The sequence below is a fragment of the Ailuropoda melanoleuca genome, chromosome 15 (genome assembly GCF_002007445.2).
Source record: "Ailuropoda melanoleuca isolate Jingjing chromosome 15, ASM200744v2, whole genome shotgun sequence".
Taxonomy (NCBI): Eukaryota; Metazoa; Chordata; class Mammalia; order Carnivora; family Ursidae; genus Ailuropoda; species Ailuropoda melanoleuca.
This window is the reverse complement of record NC_048232.1, coordinates 64,148,935-64,172,986: the sequence shown is the minus strand read 5'-3', so window position 1 is coordinate 64,172,986 and position 24,052 is coordinate 64,148,935. Positions and strand designations below refer to the sequence as shown.

At 48.4% G+C, this 24,052-nt stretch overlaps 1 protein-coding gene and 1 long non-coding RNA gene across 4 annotated transcripts; one reads left to right on the top strand and one right to left on the bottom strand.

The window, feature by feature from the left end:
* Positions 1 to 8,602: 8,602 nt before the first annotated feature.
* Positions 8,603 to 17,453, bottom strand: SOCS2 (suppressor of cytokine signaling 2). Of its 3 annotated transcripts, none has more exons than XM_019802341.2 (3): positions 17,256 to 17,453; positions 14,514 to 14,871; positions 8,603 to 12,791 (listed from the first exon to the last, which is right to left on the bottom strand). In XM_019802341.2, the coding sequence occupies exons 2-3, from the start codon at positions 14,650 to 14,652 to the stop codon at positions 12,334 to 12,336; spliced, it is 597 nt and encodes a 198-aa protein (XP_019657900.1). In that variant the 5' UTR covers positions 14,653 to 14,871; positions 17,256 to 17,453; the 3' UTR covers positions 8,603 to 12,333. The 3 variants fall into 3 exon arrangements, with proteins under 3 accessions (XP_019657900.1, XP_011226466.1, XP_011226467.1); XM_011228164.3 differs by lacking the exon at positions 17,256 to 17,453 and adding an exon at positions 16,176 to 16,445; XM_011228165.3 differs by lacking the exon at positions 17,256 to 17,453 and adding an exon at positions 15,575 to 15,710.
* On the top strand, positions 15,728 to 23,801 carry LOC117796370. The gene is made up of 3 exons (XR_004620821.1): positions 15,728 to 15,850; positions 20,379 to 20,851; positions 20,937 to 23,801. It is a non-coding gene; the product is annotated as an uncharacterized LOC117796370 (long non-coding RNA).
* Positions 23,802 to 24,052: the final 251 nt, after the last annotated feature.

Here is a 24,052-nt window from a genome sequence, read left to right as displayed (position 1 = left end):
CACCTGATTTCTACTGGTGACCAACTCATGTCTTCTGCTAATTCTACTGTGATCTGTTGCCTAGATTTATATTTGAAGGAAAAGCTTGATTTCAGTTAGGCATTAATGACAAAAACAATGTAATCTTGTTTTCCTACCAAAGTTCCCAGATCCCAAGCCTTCTGTCCAGGGATCTCTTGCAAGCCCAGGGGCTGGATTAAGGAGCCCTGTTCTAGGGCCATGCCACGCCCCCCCCCCCCCCCCCCCCCGCCCCCCCCCCCCCCACCGCGGACCAGCATCCACATTGCCATCAAATCTAATGCTATCATTCTCCAGGTCAAAAGTCTTCCATAGCTCTCTCACTTCCTGGGCACAATGCGAACACTTCTGAAAGGCGAACAAAACCCTTGGTGTTCTGTTCTCTGTTCACCAATTTGGGCTTATCCCCCAACTCCTGGAATTCCCTCCGCCCTGCTTCCGGACCAGGCCAGCTCCTGCTGTCCATGCCAGGTCAAAAGCTGCCTCCTGCTTGCTGCTGCCTTCCCTGACGTCTCCAAGCAGACCCGGGCGTTTCTTCCCGGCTTCCACTGCCCACGGCACACACCTCGCTATAGGGCCTCTGCTACTGTACTGCAGATGCCTGTGTCTCACCACCGCCTGGAATCCCCTTGGGGCGGAGATTGTGTTTTTGAACTTTCTGCTGGATTGCCTCGTGCCTGTCACAAGCAGATGCTCAGGAGATATCTGAAGAGGGACTGAGTGAATGAATAACTCGATAAATGAAAGAGATCAATAGAAAGAGGGAGAAGTCAAAGATAATGCTACAGTATCTGATCTGGGTTAATGTAGAAAAAAATGGAGAATGAAGGGGAAATGTTGTTCATAACCTTTTAAATTATGTACAGATTCTAATTTTTTCAAAGATATTAATTCGTGAACGCAGTAAAGCATAATCGTCCATGAAAACCCAGCGTTTAGTCTAATGTTCTTACCATACATAAAGACACTACAGAAAGAGACTCGAACCAGAAACAGGCTGCATTCTAAAACAAGGCTTGCAAACGTTGTTTGAAATTAAGAATACAGTTTCCCTCAGAAGCAAGTTAAAATTAATAAGAATTTTTATCTCACAATTTATCTCACAAAGTCCATTTGATTTGTCACGTGCCTGAATGTCTCCACGTTTGACTGAAAATTGGGAAAAAGTAATACTGTTCAATACTATTGCCATACAGCCAATTAAACAGAACGGTAAGCAGAAGAAATGAATGGGAACATTATTTATCCTGAATATTGACACTGGAGAAAAGACAGGTTTAATTTTAGCAAGGTGAGGAAGCCCGGGGAGATATTTAAGAAGATCAGAAGGAACTTCTGGTTATTTCAGAAGCTTTTGAGGGAAGTAGCCCGAGCTGTTGAATACGTATAATTTCACTTCAAGACTTAAGACTGTTTCCTTTTGGCTCACACAAAGGAAAGAGAGAAGCTATTTTGCAGTGCTTGAAAAAAGTTTTGGAAGACAAAGGGGAAGGAGGAATGGAATTCCTATGTGTGTCCTATAAAGGTTACCTGAGGTCGAATTAGCAAAAATAGAAAAAAAGAAGGAAGCTAGCTTTATGGGGCATGGTGTAAGTGGTGACTATTACTGCTGCTCACCAGTATTTCTGTTTTCCTCCCCCTCCTGGGCACAGGGAAGGCCGGACTGCCTGGTCCCCTGGTGTCTGGGTGGCACCATTTGGCAGAGTGCTGGCCAATGAGTGGAGAGAAGTGACAGGACCGTTAAATGCCAATGAGAGATCCTTGGATTTCTCCTTTCCCACTGGCTAGGCACTTAAGCCACGTTTTAGGAGGTGACTGCTTTGGCAGCCTGGGTTCTAAAATGACTTAAGAGAAGCACCCCCCCCCTTGTGACACCTGGCAGATATGTACGGGCAGAGAAAATCTGTTAAGATATAAGCCCTTGCTGTTTTCCACCACCGAGAGCGTGGGGTCATTTGTTTTCCAGCGTAACCTAGCTTATTATGACCGACACGTTATTCATTTCATTTACCTCCAGAGAAAAGGATGACAGAGATGAGACCATGTATTATGCCTGGCCCAGATAGAGACCTAAAGAACAGAAGAAGGGAGAAGAAATATCCAGATGGAAGGGATCTTGGGCTCGGGGCTTGGGCACATCTCGTTTTACTTTAGAAATTAAAGACCCACTAATGCCCTAATGAACCATCAGGCAGACAGGGTCCTCGCCTTCTTGCTATTAACTGCACATGACTAGAAGGTACGTGGCCTCGCAGACGTCATGGAGGTACATGCTAGCTGGAGCCCTCAGAGCTTAAAGGCATTTGTAAGCTTGAGAAAAGGGATGCAAGAGTGAATAAAAGCTTGGATTTGGGAGTCACACCGGCGGAGTTCAAATCTCTGCTCTCCCTCTTAAGTCACTACATCCCTCTATGTGTCAATTTCCTTATCTCTAAAATGGAGATAAAACCAGACTCTGACAAAGGTTTGTTGGGAGCTCTAAATGAGGTCCTATTTTCAAAGTGTCAAGCACAGTGTCTGGAATTACTAAATGCTCTAGCTTTTTCCAGCTCCCAGGAAGCCCAAGAATCGGCTTGTTATAGAAGGGCCACCTCACTAGCATGCCCCGAGCGTAACAAATCCCATGGCCTACTAAAAGCAGCTTCAAGCTGGATCTCGAGGGAGCGCTCAGTCATGACTGAGCTCCTGGAGGTACTTTCACCCGCGACAGCTGCACACCCCCATAAGATCAAAGGTGTACCCCGCTTAAAAACCGATCCAGGAAAAGCCAAATATGCAAGGTAGATAGATTGGGGCAGGATCAATCATGCTCCAAGATTCTTTTCATTTTACCAAAGAATCCAAGATTCCAATAGTCTTTTGCAGGTTTTTTCTTTTTTTCTTTTCTTTTCTTTTCTTTCCTTTTTTTTTTTTTTTTTGAATGAACTGCTTGACAAAGAAAAGGAAAAAAATAAAGCCCCATGGTTTTCTTGTCCACTGAGGATCAATCAGAAATGCAAATAATCTATCTAGGTGGGAAAAATGACTTGCGAAAACACAACTGGTGCCCACGATTTTCTAGGAGCCCATCTCAGACCTTGGTCAGGGAGCAAAGACAGCCCTCCAGGTCCCTTGATAAAAAACATGTATCCAAAGAGTTAGTGTGAGAATAGATGCCACACACCAAATTCCTGTTTCTCAGTCACAACCAAGATCTAAAACCCCAAACTCAAACTCTTCGATTACAGGGTCGCCCTCAAAGATCCACAGCCAGGTGAAAACACAAAATTCTATTAACCAGGATGAAAATGGAATCAATGGACTCCACCTGTGAAAAAGTCCACAGTTAAAAGGAATTTTTTTTTCAAAATAAATGAAAATATATTATGGCATAGAGCAAAATCTACACTATAATTTATGTTGAAATGGAGACTCTACAAAAATGCGGAGCTTGCCTCTCCTGGGGCCACTCCCATCCCAGTGGGAGAGAGAATGCACTCACATCTGCACACTTGGGGTACGTCATTGGAAGGGATCAAAAAAGCAGGAAGGTACCAAATTTCTCCTTTTACAGATGAGATAACAGAGGCCCTAAGAGATTCAGTGCCTGGCCCCATGTCAAACAACCAGAAATGAACCCCAAGTTTTCCCAGTCCTGAAAGAGGACGTCAGCTACCTGCATTTTGACCTCAGACCACACTTTCTAATTGATTAAATTCTTTCCAGCTTATCTCTGGACTCAGCCAAAAGACCCTGCAGGCAAAACACCCCATGATGGGAACCAAAACTACCCCCTCAAGCAATCAGGACTGCCCTGACACCAGCTAGGCTCCATGTGATTGACCCCAAGGCAATGACCCGCCTTTTACTGCTCACAGGCCTATACCTACCAACCTTTCTCCCACATTTTCCTTACAGAAACCAGCGAGTGTTTTCAGCACTTTGGAGGCCGTCTTTGAGATGTTAGTCTGATATCCTCCCGGTGTGGGCCTCAGTGAGGTAAATCCCTTCCTTGTTTCACCACCCGTCCTCTCTTTGCCTTTGGGTTTTGTCAGCAGCAAGCGGCTGAACCTGGTGTGTTTGGGAACCCCCTGAGCCAGGTGCTCCTGTACCCCTGCACCCCATTACAGTCGTAGTTTCAGATTCTGCTCCGGCACCACCACTTCCTCCTTCCCTGAGAATGGAATCTTCCAAGTCCACCAGCTTGCCCCGTGTGGAAGCCAGCCTTCCAAGGGAGGCATCCATGAGCAGGACCCAAAGCCCCAGACTCCAGGGCAAATGTGAGCCTGCAAACAGGGAAGGGAGTCAACATCAGCACCGCTCCCCATCTTCTCCCAGTCATGTTTCCTCCTCTCCCCACGCCTAGCAGCTCACACCTACCCAGTCTCCTTAACTCCACTCTTGCTTTATCCAGGACATTTGCCAAAGGGGCTCCAGAAGGATGATAGAAAACACAAACCTAGTTACTCCCCACTTAAAAAGCTTTTATCAACGGTCCTCCAGATAAATTCCAAGCTATTAAGATCTACCAGATCTACCCCACTCACTCCTACCCTCCTCTCCAACCTCTCAGAGAAACACCTTCCTCACTGAGGAAGTACAAAGACTCCTTGCAACCCTTCAGTGAGCAGACACAAGGCACCATCCCCTGAGGTCTTCTCGAAGCCCTCAAGGCAGGGTGAGGGCCCCTTGTCCACAGGCAACTATGATTGCCTTTAGCATGGCATTTTACGATAAACCATTCAGAGAATTTAAGTTCCTATGTGGGATCCTGAGTCACAGACCTGGGCTTCAGAGTCCAACAAAACCTGGGTTCAAACCATGACTTCACCAGCTCCTGGTCAAGCTATTTTCTTTCTTCAAGCCTCAGTGTTATTTTAAGTAAATGGGGACATGCACACACCACCAGTTTGTTACAACAATTGAAAGGAATGCCAAGGCAAGCCTAGAACCTACGAGATTGTTTACTAAGTGTACCTTCCTCCCCATCTCTTCCCCAGGGCTATCAGAGCTCAGTCAAGTTTTCGACTCTTTTGTATTCCTCATGAATAATACAGTGGGCATGCAATAAATGTTTGCAGAATAAAGGGGAGAGGGAGGAGAGCAGGTTGAGAAGGGAGGGAGGGAGGAAAGGAGGAAGGAGATTAAATAATGAAATGAATGAATGAACGAATGAAGCTAGAAGCAAAAAAGAGACTCTTATCTGTTAGATCTTAAAGAGATATTTTAAATATTAGTCATAGGACTTTGAGAATGTCCTATTCTTCCCTACTCCCTCCTATTCTAACTCTGCAAGGGTATCTGCAGACAGTACCGTATCACTAAGAAAAGATACTGAATCAAGAGACGGGCCCATCTACCAGGAAGCAGTGTAGTTCAATATAGGATTGGCACAAATTTTTTTTTAAGGATTCCATTTATTTATTTGAGAGAGAGTGAGAGAGTGTGAGCACTATGGGGTGGGGGGAAGAGGCAGAGGGAAAAGGAGACTCCTCACTGAGCAAGGAACCCCATGCAGGGCTCCATCCCAGGACCCTGGGATCATGACCTGAGCCGAAGACAGACGCTTAACCAACTGAGCCACCCAGGCATGCCTCACATATATTTTTTTAACACATTCCTCAATTGGCCCATTCCTATTCCTCTCTAAACACTGGACTTGTTACAGAGGAGCATACAAATAAACTGATCTTACTCTAGTGAGGTCTCAGTTACAGAGGACACACACAGAATATCTAGATCCGTGGTGAACTTAAACCGGTCATCCAGGGAGGGAAAAAAAAAAAGCTTAATTTGTTGTGTCTGCCAATTTCTGTGGTGTAACTATTCCCACCGTGGCTGATTTCAATCTGCCAATGATTTGCTCATAATGATTTAGCTCACAAAATCCCTAAGTTACAGTGGACCCTCTTCTCCATGGGGGATGCATTCCAAGACCCCCAGTGTACGCCTGAAACGCGGGTAATACCAAATCCCATGTACACTCTGCTTTTTCCTGTACATACATACCTATGATAAAGTCTAATTACAAGTTAGGCACAGTAAGAGATGAACAAGGATAACAATACGCTGTAATAATGTCTCTCTAAGTATCTTACTGTACTCACCCTTCTTGTGATGATGGGCGATGATAAAATGTCTCTGTGCGCAGATGAAGCAAAGTGGATGACGCAGGCATCGTGAGGTCGTGTTTGGCTACTAGGAACCTTCTGACCTTCCGCGAGAACGAGGATCGTCTGCCCTGGGGACCGCGATGGCTCATGGGTAATGAACAGAGCGCACAGCGAAGCGCGGGGCGAGTGGGCTCGACTGGGTTCAACCCCTGGCTCTCGGGAGCCTTCGGCGGGCCACTGACCCTCCGTCCCCCCCGCTTTCCTCCCTCCTGCCATCGTTTTCGCCACTCTGCTGTTACTAACAGCCTCACTGCCTGACGGATGAGGAGAATAAGATGAGAAATCAGAGAAGCCACCGAGTTTTCTGTCAGTGGCTCTAGCAAGGAGACTGAATGGGGAGGAAGTCGACGCTATTAGCTAGAACGTGTTTATGGGTTTCTATTATCCCCACTCTCTCTGTCCCGTAGAACTGCAGATAAGTGAAAGCAGATGCCCTAATCAAGTGTGCAAAACACAAACACGCTTTCTGACCGAGTACCGACTTGATGGCCACAACCTGGAAATAGAGGGAGAAAGCAGCTGTGCTGGAAACCTCAGAAAGGTCAAATTCATCAACATGGCAGAGGGGATGTTAAAATGGGACTTTCTCTGGGTAGAAACGACATGGAAAATATTTTTTCGGAATGTTAAAGATCACAGCGGCTTTCTGGACCCAAGTCTAAACAGGAAAAAGCATACCAAACTAACAAGGGAAGACTGGCAAAACATAAATTTTTATCTTAACACAGTTGGAAACTGGGGAGACTTAGAAACGTTTTATGAAGTTCCGGGATGAAGTCTCGCCCTCTCTGCCATAGGAAAGGGGCTCCTTGTGGGTGGTATTTATGCTTCAACAGAAGAGGAAGGCACCTGGTGGCATTGCCTTCCCTCTCACTAGGACTCTGGCTTGCCTTCCCCTTCCCTGTGTTTCTAACGGAGGCTGCACTGCCATGAGTAATACTTCACAAAACGTGCTGATCTCTACGGCAAGGCAGAGCTCCTGTAAGTGAAGCATGTAGCTCAGAGTCAGGGTTGTCTATAAACGCGGTTTTCTTCTTAGGGCTCGGTAAATGTTTGTTGATGTGAACCCCATTCTCTGTGACCACAGTTGTCGATCCAGTCTGATCCAAAGCTCCCGAAAGGCGCAGGAGGGAATACCTCGCTCTGTTCCATGACCTCAGCCGCCTTACTGTCTAGGCATTTGGGATTCCGGGCCTTTCGGAGGCCTGCGGCAGCGACGGCTGTTACTCTACTTTGGCAGTGAAGTTAAGGAACCCGAACTCAAGCCACAGAGAGGAGAAAGCAGAAAACTCAAAACTATGTGAAGGTGAGAATACGAAGAAAAAATAGGCCTACGCAGGAGGAGAGAAACAAAATGATCACAGACTCATTCTTACAGAGGTGAGCAGGGGGAGGAATGGAGGGCATTTTCCTTCCATTCAACTGAAGCGCAATTTAACAGTGAAGAAGGAAGGTCCAATACTTCACATTGAAAACAAACAAACACACAAACAAAAACGCATGCCCATAACAAAAGTGTGGCATTTGGGGCTGGCTACTTGTTTCACAACCTGAAAGGAACCAAAGAGAGACTGGGGACAGATTTAATCTTCAGATATTCTAAATCACTGGATTACTCAACTCAAGGAGAATATAATTACCCTCTTTCACTGGAGTAAATAAGGCTGGGCAGGGTTGTGTCAGATGAGGTAAAAGGCACATTTATGACACAATGGGGAGAGAGTAAGGCAGTAATTCACTGTGCCATTATGCCTAGGAATGGGCAAAAGAAAGAGGGTGGGGGCGTCACCCAGGCACCCACGGCTGGGTGTGAGTCCCATATGGCAGAGACAGAAAGGAGATCACAACACAGCATGGACGGCAGGTTTTAGATTTTTTTTTTTTTTAAAGATTTTATTTATTTGACAGAGAGAGAGACAGCCAGCGAGAGAGGGAACACAAGCAGGGGGAGTGAGAGAGGAAGAAGCAGGCTCCCAGCGGAAGAGCCTGATGTGGGGCTCAATCCCAGAACTCCGGGATCACGCCCTGAGCTGAAGGCAGACACTTAACGACTGAGCCGCCCAGGTGCCCTGGCAGGTTTTAGATTTTAAAACAGTGAATAGATTAGAAATGTAGTTAAAATTAACTCCAAACTCTATTGTGGATCGAGACATCATGAAACCTGGCAGAAGCTTTCCCCAGGGTGGGGTGGAAGGAGCCAAGAATTGGTATTATCCCACACAGCATTCCAAAGGCTGGCTCTAAATTTTCAGAGGAAGAAAAATGGGATGTTAAAAGCACTGTAGGGGGGCGCCTGGGTGGCTCAGTTGGTTAAGCATCTGTCTTCCGCTCAGGTCATGATCTGGGGGTCCTGGGATCGAGTCCTGCATCAGACTCCCTGCTCAGTAGGGAGTCTGCTTCTCCCTCTGCCCCTGCCTCCTCCCCACTGCTCATGCTGTCTGTCTGTCTCTCTCTCTCAAATAAATAAAATCTTAAAAAAAAAAAAATGCCCTGTAGGGCTTGCAGTGTAGCAAAGAAGGACACTGACCATTCACACACAGGGTAGAAGGGTGCAGCTTTCACAAATAGGAAACCCGAGGTTCGACTCTCTTGGCTCAAACACCAACCCTGTCACTGAGTTGCTGAATTGTGTGTGTGTTGTGTGTGTGCATGGACACACAAATCTCCTGACCTCCCTGGGTCTGAAAAACCTTCCTCAGGAAAATGTCAGAACTAAAATATATGATCTGAAAAGTGATTTCGAGCTTTAAAATTCTAGGCAGTAAAAAACTGGGAGGGGTGACAGGCTTCTTAGTAAATGAAAGGCCCAGAATGAATGACAACCCTTTTTTGCTCCAAAGCATTAGAACCGAGATCCTGACCACGGAGACAAGACAGACCTCGGCCCAGCTGTTAGATGGAACCACAGTCACTCAACCCCCGCTACCCTGTGCCTAAACCGACAACCGAGAAGGGCACGGCCTGGTCTCAGGACATTCCATCCCTTGGATTATTTGATGACGTCTCTGTCTCCTACCCTCCTACCAGGGTACAATTTTCTAAAAGCAGAAAAAATCCTTCCCAAGAAAATAAACACTCCAAACAACTGTCCCATTCTGTTACCTATTTGGATTACATAATTACTATGAAGTCAAGACTTTCTTACTGACATGCCAAAAAGAACTCTCAGCTCATAAGCTAAACTGCCTTTTCTTCACTGTCCAAAGCTCTAAAAAAACCCAAGTCCCTAAAAAGCAGTCCCTAGAGCCCACTAGGATGGAATTAAAAAACTCCACGGCCTCAAATCTGCTCAGAGTGGAAACTCACATCAAAATATTTTAAGTCCATGGAGATACACAAGTTCTGTGTACTCTATTCTTTTAACAGTAACAACCACAATACATAATCTCACTAATGCCCCAAAGTGCCCTCCATAGGGAAAAAACGCTATTTTTCCTGGCTCCATTGAGGATAATTTAGTCAAGTGTACATCCTAACGTGGTGGCTGGGCCATCTGTAAAATGGGGCTAGCAACGATTGGTAACTGGCAGCATTTACCAGCAACCAAGTAAGACGGTTAGCCCTTTCCTGACTTACCCCCACACCAGGAAAAAAACCCCATCGGGCCAAGGTGATTCAAATCCCACAGAGTACATTAATTAAGGTACCCCAGACTTTTCCCGTTGAGGCAGCAGTAAAAACACTGAGGTTCCTTTTACAGCCTGTTCTAACTTGTTCGTCTGGATCAATGTAGAAATAGCAGCAATTTGCTCTTCATAATTCCTCTCCAGGAATAAAAAGGGCTGGGATGTTCCTGGAATGCCACCTCACTACAAATCAGAAGGTATACCTCCTGTCATCACTGAACTTTGCTCACCTGGTCGGGGTGAAGATTAAATGAGATAATGCATGTAAAGTGCTGAGCGAGAACTCGACACACAATAAACTCAATAAATGATGTTCGTAATTGTATGTACAAAAAAACAACACCAGAGCGAAACAACCCCAACACCCCTGCCCTAAAAAAGACTGTCTCCTGATGCTTATCAACTTACTTGGAACGGGGAAGATGGAAATGTAAGGCAATCGTTCCACAGCACACCCCAGAGATACCTTTGCTATTCTCTGGTTTTCTCATAACTGGGCCACCTGCTAGTGGCTACAGTCCCGTGAGTACTCACGCCCCACCAATCCGTCCAAGTCTCAGTAGTGACAAGTATCAGAGAGTCAGAATCAATGGGAACAGAAATGCAAAAGCCTTAAAGGAATTCCAAAGCCCCTGACACCCACCCTGTGCAAGTTTTGCCAGAAGAGTCAGACACCCCACACTAAACAAATGTTGTCAGTGGGGAAAAGGGGCAAATTAAGCACAGACTCTGAAGACCCTAATGAAAAGGTCCCCATCGTAGACCAGACCCCAAAAGTAGCGCTCTTCTTTAAATTTTAGGCTACAAATAAATTCTTCCCAAGGCACACCTAGCAATCTTTTGTGTTTGGCTCTGCTGTTTGGACATGCATAGTTATGTTTTCCTTCCAGACACAAAACCATTTTTCAAGAGCTTCATGAAAATATGAATATTTTCATGACATGGGATAAGCAGATTTCACTATAATTTATAACCGAATTTTCTAATTCACTTTGGGGCACACACATGATCTACAATGTTCGCTTTCCCCATGACACACGAGTACGTAACTATGCAGGACATTTTTTTTTTTAAAGGTGGCAAAATGAATACTGTCCGGACTCTAACATTTAAAGAGGTTCATCCACAACAGTCATGAGACTGTGTGACAAAAAATAAATAGCCATAAAACTTCTAACTTTTATTTTGTATTATGCCTACTCAACCCATAAATGACCAGGATGTGTCACAATTTTTGCAGTTTCTAAACCATGTTTTTGGAAGCACACAGGGCATTTGTGTGATGCCTATTCAATGTGTAAAAGATCAGGCCACTGAACAGTACTCGTACTTTCGAAACCATGCTTTCCAAAACGCAAAGGGCGAATGCGGCCCGTAACTTTAGGGAAGGGTAAGCCACGTTCTACCTCTTGCTGAACATTTGGCTGATTTCACATGACATAAGTTTTTACGGCAACTATTACCATGAACGTGTCCATTCTCTACAATTCAAAGTAATAAGTGCAACTTGTAAAAGTCAAGTTTTTTTTTTATTTAATACATTCTAATCAAATAGTAACAGCAGTAAATAAACACTTTGAAAAACAGGCAGATATCCCCCTATATCTGGAAGAGAATTAAGTCAAAGTATTCTACATGGTAGAAGGGAGACAACTGCTGATGTCCACGGTTAGACAATTCAAGGACAACTTGGAAATTTCTACAGCCATTTCCAAAAAGTCAATGGCAACAGGCTGGGACACAGCTACTTGAAAGGATCAAATGTCTGTATCTACATGGTTTTATTAACAGGGTTTGAGTGGCACCTGTAGAGCATGATCTTGTCTTTAGCCTTAAAGGAAAAGACAAAGTCTTTTCCGTGTGCACCAGTTTGAAAGAGTTCTGAGATAAGGCTCCCTTAAAACGGATTACTACAGTACTCATTTACATGGGAGAGTTCATACATGTAGTAAAAAGTCAAATACAGGAGTTCATGGTCGCTTTTTTGGTTGATTCGGTTAATTGCATAAAATGAAGGATAAATACTCACAAGCATATCTGTTTAACAAACTCCTAGGTACATCAAGAACGCAAAAAGAGAAAATGGCCTAAAGGACACTCTGACCACCAGGCATCTGAGATCGAACCTAAGCCTGTGTCAGTTGGGTTCCTTCCTCTCCTTCCGTACTCCTGTGTCCCAAGTTCTCTCCCTACTACCGGGGCACGGACCTTTGACCTAATAAAGAGGAACCTCAGAAAGGCAAGGCATTCTGATAAAATGTTCCTTTCGGCCTTTACACGGGACGCTGTGTTTTTAACTAAAAAGGATTAACGGGTCTTGGTCAGCCTTAGGAAGGCAAGCATCACTCAGGGGAAAGTATCTGGGGGAACTTTAAATACCTCGCTACCTCGGCACACGTTTAAATTAGATGGACTTCAGCTGTTTTGAGAATTCCGAGTAGTTATCCAGAGCAGTCACTCAAGTTTTGGTTCTCTTTGACAAAGCTGCATTTGGAGAGACTCTACATGAGGAGGCATGGTTAGAAAAAGAGAAACACTTATACCTGGAATTTATATCCTTCCAAGTAATCTTTTAGTCTTGTTGGTAAAGGCAGTCCCCAGATGGTACCGGTACACTTGTTAATGGTCAGTCTACACAGGTGCTGCAGAGGCGGTGCTGACGTGTAGAGCGGTTTGGTCAGGTAAAGGTGAACGGTGCCGTTCCGGGGGGCTTCTGGGCCCGTCCGCTTATCCTTGCACATCTGAACATAGTAGTCGATCAGATGAACCACACTGTCAAATTGCTTAAGCTTGGACTTGACACATATGATAGAGTCCAATCTGAATTTCCCATCTTGGTATTCGATTCGCAGATTAGTTGGTCCAGCTGATGTCTTAACAGATATGGTTAGTAGGTAGTCTGAGTGCGAGCTATCTCTAATCAAGAAAGTTCCTTCTGGTGCCTCTTTTAATTTCTCTTTGGCTTCATTAACAGTCATACTTCCCCAGTACCAACCTGGGGTTTTTGTTCAAAAAGAAAGAGAAAAGAGGGTAAAATAGTTATTATAAAGAATTTTTAAAATAGGGCAAATACTTGGCAACAGTTTTTCTAGCTCTAAGTAGAAATGTGTGAGTGAAAGTTTACCAGAGACAGCCACAAATACTTTTGGTAGAAATTTAATGAAAATGTAGGGCCATTTTACTTTATGAACCCGAACTGAGAGTCAGTTTTCGGTTTTAAAAGGTGGCTTTCTGTAGCTGTTCTTTAAATTATCTGAAGATTTTTCTCCTAATGAAACAGAAGAACATTTGCAACATGACACACTGGCTGACAAAGCATGATGCTTTTACCTCTATTCAAGGGAAATCAAAGTAACTTAGAAATAAATCAGAAGTTAGAAATAAAAGGCAAGCCCTTACAAGAGTGTAAAACCCAACTCCCGTAATTCCAACAGGGTAAAAACCGAAAGAACTTTTTGGAAGATTGGTGTCCACCCTCCGCCTCCTCCAGATCTGTTCAGGGCTGCATCTCCGTTCAAAGCCCTCGGAAAGCACTGCTCTCTACGTCTTTTCAAAGTGCCGCAGATCCAGCACAACATACTCTGTTCGTTGCTTTGATTCCAACTGCCGCATCAGTCATTGAGAAACGAGGGAAACCCCAACTGATAATTACCACTTCAAGTTTACAATCTGCAACTCTTTCAGACTTTGCCCTAATCCAAATTCGATCACAACCGTCGGTCTCCCCAGCATTCTCGATTTGATCTGCCTGCGCCATCCCGGGGTCCAACCCGTTTTCAACAATGACTTCGAGACATTCTGCATAAGAAGTCCGACGATGTGCTCTCGCGCCCTGCCCTCCCACCCCCCGCCAAAAACTGCACCGATACCTGCAGTCTGCCGGCCCGCCCCGCTTAGGGAAAGCCGGTGGTCTGCACTCAAAGACCGGAACTGCAAGTGACCTTTCCCTCCCTAGTGCCTCCAAAACTTCAACTTTGCCCCAAACGTAAGCTTTTAGGATCCAGATTTTGAAAGCTTGCGTGGTTTGCCAGATTTCCCCCCCAATCTTTTCTTCTTTCAGACGCCGAGAGACGACAGCGGGCCACGCAAAGCGCAGGACTGCGCTTGAAACAAGTAACACCCTGGGCGCGCAGACCCTGAAGGCCGCGCTCTGCAGGGGCTCCGCGGGCCGCTTTCCTCCCGGCTCTGCGGCAGCCGCCTGCGCGGTTATCTGTCGGTCCTTAGAACTTGGCCGCCAAGATCCCGGGCTGCCGCGGCCGCTCCGCTCGGGAGCCGGATGCAGCTGGAGCAGCGCGGGCAGCGCAGCGCCCACTCGCCGCCCTCTTTCCCCGCGGAAAGGGAGGCGCCTGGCACTTTCTCCCTCCACGGTTCAAGCCCCTGTACCGACCCCCAAGCGGCCGCGGTAAACAAAGCTTCCAGCGCCCTAAGAGGCTAGTTCCAAGAAGCCCTTCTCGCGCTCTGCCCTCCCCTAGGCCTCTGAGTCCCTCGAGAAACACTTTTCTTTCGCATTCCCAAGGACCCAGGGCCATGCGGGCATCCTCTCCGCGGTCCCCCGCCCCGAGGCGGGGACCGGAACCGAGGGGCCCTAGTTCCATCCCGTTCTTTGCTCCCCACCGCGGCCCGGCTGCCTAGCCGCGCTCCCCGCCAGCAAAGCCTGCAACTGCGTCTTTGGGGAAGCTACCCCTCCCGTACGCGTCGCGGCAGATCGCCTCCCTACCTGTTTGACTGAGCTCCCGTAGGGCCTTCGCCAAACACGCAGCCTCCGGAGACGGCTCCTCCGCGGATCCCGCGGTCCCCCACTGGCTCTGCGTCCCTTCCGCGCCATTCCCGGAGGGTTCGAGGCACCGCAGGGTCATGGGAGAGGGGTCACCGCGGCAAAGACAGGTGGCCACCCGCGATGGGGTCAGAGAGGGGCACGCGTCCTTCTCGGAAGTCAGTGGGCACCCCAAAACGAGTCCCTGCGGGGTATCCGAAATGGTAGAGGGGGAGGGGATGGGGTGCTTCTGCTTCTTGCTCCCCAGGTCCCAGTGGACGGATGGCAAAGTCCCCCACAGGCGCGGTCACCCACAGTTTGCCTGCAAAAAGAAAGTATGGGGTTGGGTCAGTCCAAACTGGACCCCTGCGGCTGGGGTGTGGGTGGGGAGACAGAGACGTGGAAAATCCCGGGGACTCCTCCGCGTCTATGCTCCTGCACCATTTAACCTCAAGCATCCAGTGACTGCCCCGGCCCAGCCGTAGAGAAAGGATAAAGAGAGCAGGGATCCAAGACGCAGGAGTTGCGGAGGGAGAGGGGGTGGGGAGGGACAGGATGAGGGTGGGGAACAGGGTGTCTTCCCGCCCAGGGCTACTGGCTGAAATCGCAGACTAGCTGAGCAGTCACCTGCGGGTAGGGTGGTAAATAGGGTCTGGTCAAGGACAAGCAGAAAAACTGTGCCCCAGTTGGCACTCCAGTACATTACACTCTGCACAGCCCGGGGGCTGCGGGACGAAACACCCGAAGCCGCCAGCCCGGGGCGCCAAGGTACGGAAGCTGCCGCACCCTCGCCCAGAGGCTGCCTCGCTCCCCTCCGCCAGCTTCCCAGCGCCCGCGTGGGGCAGAGGTGTGGGGGCGCCGCCGCACGCAGTGGCGGCCGCTACCGCAGCCGCCGCGGGCGCTGTCGAGGAATCGGCCCAAGCGCTCAGCCCTCGCGGGGGCTCGGAGCTGAAACCCCGGCCGGGGCAGAGCAGGAGGCAGTGAGCGCCGCTGGACGTGTAAGACAACAATCGCCGAGCCCTTACCTCGGCCTCGGCCGCCGCCTCCACACCAGGCAGCCTCCCCAGCGGACATGGGGCGGGGGAGCCGGGAGGGGCCCGGGAGAGGAGGGGTGTCCGCCGGATTTTCCCTGTTGACTTTTAATCTGGGAACGAGATGCCTGGGGATGCGCTCTGAGGCGGCCACAGTGCTCAGCGCCGAGGGCAAACAAAAGCGCCGGGGATCATCGCCTAGAACCCCCGGGCTCCGAAATCCCCCACCCGGGGCTGCTGCTGGCTTTCCCCCCGGCTGCGACCAAGGAGGTGGGAAGAAGAGAGGGAGGAGGAAGGAGCTAGGGCGGGAGGCAGGCGGGTAGGGAGGAGCGGTAGATCAGGTTATTAGGAGGATTATTAATTTGGATGGCAGTTTGGGGCGGGGGAGGAAACTCCGGAGACTTCCCGACGCCTAGAAGGAGCCGAAGAAAGCAGGCAGTAGCGCCCGGCCGCGGAACAGAGCCGCGGCTCGGACTCTGTCTTCGGAGGTTCTGAACTGCGGAAGCCAAGGCCGCCCGGCGTTCGCGGCCGCGCCCCGGTGCCCTCCCCGGCGACCCTCCTTGGGAAAGAGCCTTCGGGCTCCCCGGATCAGTACCTGCCGCCAGCCCCTGGCCGAGCTCCTCCGGCGCCCCGGCTGCGGGCGCAGAGGATCCTGAGGCTGTGCGCGCGGGGCCCCGGGGCGCACTGTCCGCGGCCAGCGCAGCGCCGGTAGCGGCGGGCGAGGAGTCTCATGCTTCAGGGGAAGCCCAAGGCCCGCGAGCCGCGGTGGCGGCGGCGAGACATGGCAAGAGTTAAACGTCTGTCCCCGGAGCGGGGTGTGCGCGCGACTTCCCAGCCCTGCGCGCCTCCCTCGCTCCCCGCCTCCCTTCCCTGTCCGCTCTCCCCGTGCGCCCCGCCCGGCTGCTGCGGAGGCCGCTTTCCAGGAACTTTCCAGGAATCCACCTCACGTGACCGCGGCCCCCGCTTCTGCTTTAAAGAGGCTCCGGCGCGAATGCGCGAGCTTCAGGGGAGGCGGGCTCAGCGCGCTTGGTGCGGGGCTGGGGCGGCGTGGCTGCCTGGGAATCCGTCCGCCTCCGGCCGTACAGCTCCGACTGCTCGGAGGCGCTCAGGAGTAGCGCCCCTGCCACGGCCCTCCCCGCCTCGGCGGCCGGAGCCTGCCCCCCACCGTGTACGTTGTGCGCGGGGGTCTGAGGACTAAGAGACATCCATAGCCAGCCGCGGGGTTCTGTCTCTCCCACCCTCTCCGCGCCTTCTCGACGCGACCCTCCCGGCCGCACATTTTGTGAGCGGGGTGTGGGAGGGACGGGGGTCCCCGACAACGGCCCCTCTCGCCTTACAGCACAGTAATGGAGTGGAAGAGGCCCCTTTCCAGGCGCCCGAGCTCCCATTCGAGAGCCGGAGGGAAAGGGCCAAAGGCAGCGGGCCGGTGGCAGTGCCCTCGCTCAGGTCCTACAAGGCAGCCGGCGGGCGGCGAGAGGCGCCTCCTTAAGCAGCGCTAGCGGCTCTCAGTCTCCTCCCCCAGGCGCTCCAGCTCGCCATCTCCAGCACCGGCCCCGCCGGGCTCCTCCTCCCCTCCTCCTCCTCCTGTTCCTCCTGCTTCTCCACTCCGCTACACTGTCTCCTTCCGGCTGGCCGCCTCGCTCACCTGCACTGACTGCTGAGCGGGCGCCCTTACCTGCGCGCCCCGGTGCCGCTGGGCGGCCGGCTCTGTGCTTGCAGTCCCGAGAGCTCTTGTCTCGGCGATTTCCCGCAGGGCTAGCGCCCAGGAACTGGGATTTCGGAAAGATCCCGTCACTTCCCTGCGCGGAGACCCTCACCTCCTCCCACCCGGTTGGAGGCCACCTGGCCTCAGTTGGAACTCAGCTCCTTGCCTGCATGCACGTCTCCAAAATGTGACCTACTTTAAATGTGACCTACTTTTTTGAAAACCATTAACACTCACGGGAAAACCGGATCCAAAATTTCGATAACCATTTTTCTTTGAAATACTATTCTATTGCATCACTGCTCAAAAGCTTGAAAGGTCAATGGCCACTTTCAGTTGAAGCAGGGGCTAAGGGGAAGTTGGGCGAGGAAGGGGGAGGAGACGTGGGGGAGGCGCGGCTCACAAACCTTGCCTGGTGCACCCCCTGCTGGCCCTAGGAGGAAACGTAAACCAGCTTCCCGCCTCCCGGGCAGGGAGACCGGGAGGAATGGTTTTCTCAACAATTTTCCAGCTTTTGAGTAAATAACTATGCAAATGATAGGCAGGTGAGCCAAGAAGTGAGGGGGCATTTCTCAGCTAACAAAGGGCTTTGTCAAGGATAGAGTTGTGTGCATGGAATCAGGGTGGGTTTTTAGAGTCTTCCATGTGGCAGGCAGAGCTTATTCAACCCTGATTAAAACTGCCTATAAAGTAGCTGAATAATTTTGCCAAGTCATTTACCTGTCTTTGGACCCTCGGCCTTTTCTATAAAATTAAGGGACTGGACTTCGGTCCTGGGTCGGGAACTGGGATGAATGAACAAATCAGATTCCATGTAGAGTTTGTGTATAGTCTGAGGCCCAGAACCTTTAAGAACTACTAGTCATCTAATAGGGTTCGCTATGTTCTAAATTATTCCACATGGCTTCTATTCCTTTCTAGAGAATCCCAGATGAAGGGTGTACCCACTTTTCTGTAGTTTAAATTTAAAAAATTTAAACATTTTACAAAGGTAAATTTCTATTAAATTGTCAGTTGAAATGAATCTGCCAGCAACCCTCCTTAATGTGCTTTCCTGTTGCCTCCTAACACATGCCATTCCCTCTTTCACACACACTGTTTCCTCTTCCCAGGATGCCCTTACCCAGGTTGGGTGTGTGGCCAGCCAATCATTCAGGTCCTGGCTCAAAATCACCTCCACAGACAGTCATTGTCCACACAAATTACAGTAAGCACAATGCCAACTGTTGGGGCACCAAACTTTGTAGCAAATAAGTTTTCAACTTTTGTTACTGAAATGTTTCCCAGCGATGCCCAGCATTTTCTTGGCCTTCTTAATCCCCAAGAAACACATATGGGAGCCTCTTAGAAAATATTTATGGCATCATGTTAAGTGAAAAAAAGTAGAATATGAAGTTATATATATGCTATGATTACAACACTATAAAATTATGTATGCCGGTGGGCAAAACCAGAAGGAAATGTGCAGAAATGAAAGCAGCTGCTTTTGGGGTGGCAGGATATGGGTGAATTTTTAAATTTGACTTTCCTAATGCTTTTCTAGTTTTTTCCTAATGCTTTTCTAGTTTTTTTTTTTTTTAAGATTTTGTTTATTTATTTGACAGAGAGCACAAACAGGGGGAGTGGGAGAGAGAAGAAGGCTCCCCTCTGAGCAGGAAGCCCCATGTGGGGCTCGATCCCAGGACCCCAGGATCATGACCTGAGCCAAAGGCAGATGCTTAACCAACTGAGCCACCCGGTATTTTTGATACAGTTATCATTTTCCAAAACTGCATGTGGATCAGTGTCTTCAGTGACTCGAAGGGAGTCAAGTGTAGTTTGTAGAGCTTAAGACCCTACTCCTGATGGATCTCTCCTGAACCCCCAGATGTGTCACTCAGCATTGCCTTTCAGATGTCTAATAGACATGTCCCAAACTGAGACCCGATAATTTCTTAAAACAACCCCCTTTAAGACAAAGACAAAAGCGATTCCTCCTTCATTTCCCCCATCTCTGAAAAATGTCATTTTGAGTCTTCATTAGCTCTGGCTAAAAGCCTTAAAGTCATCCTTGCATGCTCTTTTTCACACACCCCACATCCCACGTGTTGGCCAATCCTTTGACTTGATTTCATAACGAACCTAGAATTGAAGCCCTTGCCACATTTCCAGCAGACACCAGCCCAAGCCTGGCTTACCAGCCTCGGCCTGGCTGTGCTACGGCCTGCTGGCACCCTTGTCCCTCTGACAGACTCTTCCTGACAGAGCAGTGAGAATAATCCTGTTTAAACCAAGTCATGGCATATCCCTCCTCCGCTCCAGTCCAAATGGCTGCATCACACCAGAGTGAATGACAAAATCTGAGTGCTACTCACAGCACCCTACAAGATCTGGTTCCATTTACCTCCCTGATCCCATCCCCTCCTGCTCTTTTCCTTGATCACTGCTTAAAATACATTGGCCTCCTTGCTGTTTCCAAGACCTACTGCCCTTGCTCCTTCCTCAGAGACTTCTATGCTGTCTCCTTGACCCACCACGCTCTTCCTTCAGATATCTGCAAGTTTGCTCCCTCACTTCCTCAGACCACCTTTTCCTTCAGTACCACCTTTTTAGGGAGACCTTGCCTGACCACCCTATTCAGAATCGACCTGCTGCCACACACATTTCTCTCTCTTCGCCGCTCTAGCTTTCTCCTTAATGCTGATCACGATCTAACCTAGTTTATATGTTATTTATTGGTCTGGTTTCCTATCTTTCTCCTGCACTAGAATGTAAGCTTCATGAGGACATGTATTTGTATTTGCACTGTTCCCAGCTATCTCAGCACCTCCACTAGTTCCCAGCATGTAGCAGCCAGTCCACGGGACTGTTGGGTGAGTGAATGGATGGGTGGGCGGTGCTTTAGCCGCATGGCTTTAAAGTGAAACTGCCCAGCCGGGATCTTCACTCTGCTACCCCTTGCTATAGGAGTGAACTTTGGCAAATTAGCCTTTTACACGGATAATAGTGGAACTTACCTTATGGGGCCGTGGTGAGAACTAAATAAGATCATCTATAGCTCATATTACATCTCTATATCTCTCTAAATGTCTATCTCATATCTGTTCTGTTCAGTGGAGCAGATGCATGGCTGCAGTGGGGAACTGTCATTCTATTTGAAGCGGAGACGGAGAGCGATTTTCACAGAGCTGGAGAGTTTCTTCTGTCGCCTGCATTGAGGAATTGCCAAGGCTTGAAAATCTCTGTGCGCCAAGTCAAACTGGATGTTCTTGATTTGCAATGTGGATGTTCTAGCACCCGAACTGACAAGTGCTCCACACTGAATTTGCCTAGCTGCCGAGTTCTTTAGTTTTTGTTTTAGGGGTGGGGGAGATATAGGATGATCATTGGCTCTTGTGTCTGAAGTGTATGTGAGCAAAAGGTACACTTTTAATTGGCCACCATCTCTTCCTTTTAAACTTTGCCATGTCACCATCACCACCACAACCATCTCACACACACACACACACACACACACACACACACACTGCACCCTCACAAATCCCTGTGATTCTGGAACCCATTGCTCTGGAGAGCATGTGACACAGGTTAGTCAATAGAAGTATCTTATTCCCCCGGACATGGGTTTTTCCAGTATCATAGCCCAAGCAGATTATTATTATTTTTTTTTAGGATTTGATGTAAGTGCTGCAAGAGGAATGATCCCTCCTCTTCTGAGATGATGAGCAGTAATGACCATGTAAGCCAACTTTCCCACCATGTAGGAGTCCAAAGAATGAAAGCGACGGAGAGGAAAGCAGAGCTCAGGTTTGAGTGAGAGGAAGAGGTTCCTGAGTACTTGACTCCAACATGCCTGAGGCTGCACTACCCTTGGCCTTCTCAGATATCGGAACCAACGAGTTAATTTTTCCCTACCTCATTTGATTTGGGTTTCTGTAACTTGTAATCAACGATGCTCTTGTGGGGTGTGGTGAGTTGGACAGGGAGGAACCCATGGGAGGGAATGGACTAGAGAATTGAGAAGATGAAGAACGGAGCTGTCTTCTCTATGATGAGCATCTCTTACTTCTCTGGTGCTTCTCAATACCAGTTCCCTTTCACAATGTCCTGCTTGCTCCATCCCCATAATGGAGGACACTCCCTGGTGTTCTGGCTGGCTTCAGTGCTCTGGGTCAGGGATTGCAGGAGCAAAAAGCCAGGCTTTCCCCTAGACTTCTAGGACCCAGGAACTTGGGAGATGGCCATGCCCTTGGTCTTTCTATGCACAGAAGTTGAGGGGAATCATATTCTAGGACAGTAGTTGTCAATATAAAGTCACTGATCTCTCAGAAATTCTGGTAAAATCTATGGATCAGAGTTCACAAACCACCTGCCTATGGGCCATATTTGATCCTTCAGGCTGTTATGGTTGGTGTGCCAAGATTCTTTTTTTAAAAATATGGATCAAATTAAAATTCTGGAGATTTCACCCCCCAAGGGATCTAGATTTCTGCTTTCTCTTAACCAACCCTAGACTCTGTCAACACTGGATCCTGTTCCCTCACAGCAGTGATCAGCTGAAGCAGGGTAGTGGCTGCCCCTTTAGAAGGCACATTCACCACAGTCGTCCTGTTCACCGCAGTCCTCACCATCCCCTGTGGTCTTCCCAACACTGAACATTACTTGCCATTTGTCATCACCCTTGTATTGTTGTTTCTCTTGTGGTGAAGAAGTATTTCTCTGGACCCAAGTCTCTACCAGAAGCAGGGAAATAAAAGATCCAAAAGACTGGATATTTCAGGACAAATCCGAAAGACCTTATTTCTCTGTGAAAGTGAAACATACTCTTCTGTGTATTTAAGCAAAGGGTGGCCAGGTTCTCCTACCTGACCTATTTCATTCTCCTATATCCCTACATGGCCCAGGCATTTGTGTACAGGCTGCATCTAAGACTTTCTCTGCAGAAAAATGTTCTGGAAGCCCAGATTCGGGGGATTAATTGACAATCTGAAGGCCGACTATGAATCCCGAGGGTCCTCTTGACCTCAGGTGAGAACCCTGGCCTAAGGGTGATAGCCTCCGTGGAAGTACTGCTCCGGAAAGAAAAGTCTGCCCTCCCCGTTGTACGGGGCTCTCTTGACTGCGACTGATCCAGGTGGTCAGAAGATCATCAATCGTAAGACTTTGCCGCTAGAAAGGACATCATTTCACTAGTGCAGAATAATTTCTTTGTCTCCTTTCTTCTCCCTCACGATGTTCTAATCCTCTGAACTCCTTGTTTCTCAAACACACCGAGCTTCACTCAGGGACTTTGTACTTGTTCTCCCTGAAATGTGCTTTCCCCGATATTCTCATGGAATCACTCCCTCACTTTGTTCAGGTCTTTGCTCAGAGAGGCTTCCTCTTTCTTATCAGTGACCCTTTCTTTCTCCTGCTTTATTTTTCATCTCAGCACTTACTACTACCTGATATTACAATGGTTTTTATTTGTCATTTGTTTCATGTCTCTCTCCCCTTGGAATATAAGCAGGGACTTTGTCTATATAATCACGACCGCGTTCCCAGTACCTAAAGAAGCTCCTGGCCCCTAGTAGATACCCAGTGTAAAGTTACTGAATGAATGAATGAATGAATTAAAAGCATCTACAAGTAAGGAAACTGAAACGCTTTTACTGTCTTCTTTCTGGCCCGGGTGCCTGAATTCTCATCTTCCCCAACTAGACATGCTTCTCACCCTAATCTGTGGTTTAGCCTTCGGACTCTGGTCTGCTACCAAGAGGAGCTTCTCCTTGATCTCCGGGAGCTCGACCTCACAACTATGGTGTTTAGGAGACAGCATGTAAGGGACTCACCCACTTATGAAACATTCATGAGGACTTAAATGTTCCGGGCCTTGCAGACAAATATAATTCAGCCCACTCTTATGGGGGTCTGGGTTTAGTGAGAAAGATGCCACCGACAATTCATTCTAACAAAGGGTTAAAAGTCATGGAGAAATGCACAAACTGGTTTTGCAAACAGCTGGGAAGCATCACTCCAAACCACCTTGGGAAGTCCAGAAATGCTTCACAGGAGTGGGAATCTTGCTCAAGCACCTTAACTTCTCTGGATTCTTGTTTTCACATGAAAAATTTGGATTCGATGGGCAGTTAAGTTTCCTTCTCATTCATATCACCCTCCAAGCCCTGTTCCACGATCTTTTGCAATTGATGGTGTTATTAAACCTAGGCCTGGGTGGCTTAGGTATGTTTGATTTTCCAGAGAAGATCGCAAAGGTCAAGGCCTGGAATGATGATGTGGTAAGCGGAGCAGTCAGAAGAAATACCTGTTAGTAAATAACAAACACCGCTCCTGGCTTAGTCATGGAATTCTGAGAAGCACCAGCACCCAGTGAACCAATCTGGAGATTGGCAGTCATGGATGAGACTAACTTTAACCTAAGGCATGTGGCACAGCTACAAAATGCGACTCTGAATAACACAAACAATCACCACCTCCGTGAGTCACCAGACAACCTCCATATACGTTCCACACTGAAAGGCCCACGGATCACACATACAGGCCTTTTCTGCTAGCCTAGCACATTCAAACTAGCACAGTCAAGGGTCGTGCCCTGACATAATGGAAAGCAATAGAATATCTTCAGTGCACCTGTGTATGATGGCTTAAATCTCTCTTCACCAATTTATTATAGCATATACCTGATTTTATTCTTATAACACTTTGACAGTGGTAGGAAAAAAAATGATAGTTTGCATGTGAATAAATAAAGCCAAAGTAGATTAAAGAAATCATCCTTAGGAAAACAG

What these genes read in the sequence shown, in the direction of transcription:
- SOCS2 (XM_019802341.2), bottom strand. Translation starts at nt 14,652, where the DNA reads ATGACCCTGCGGTGCCTCGAACCCTCCGGGAATGGCGCGGAAGGGACG. An exon ending in ACGGGAGCTCAGTCAAACAG is followed by an intron (nt 12,792 to 14,513) that starts GTAGGGAGGCGA and finishes CAAAAACCCCAG; the next exon opens with GTTGGTACTGGGGAAGTATG.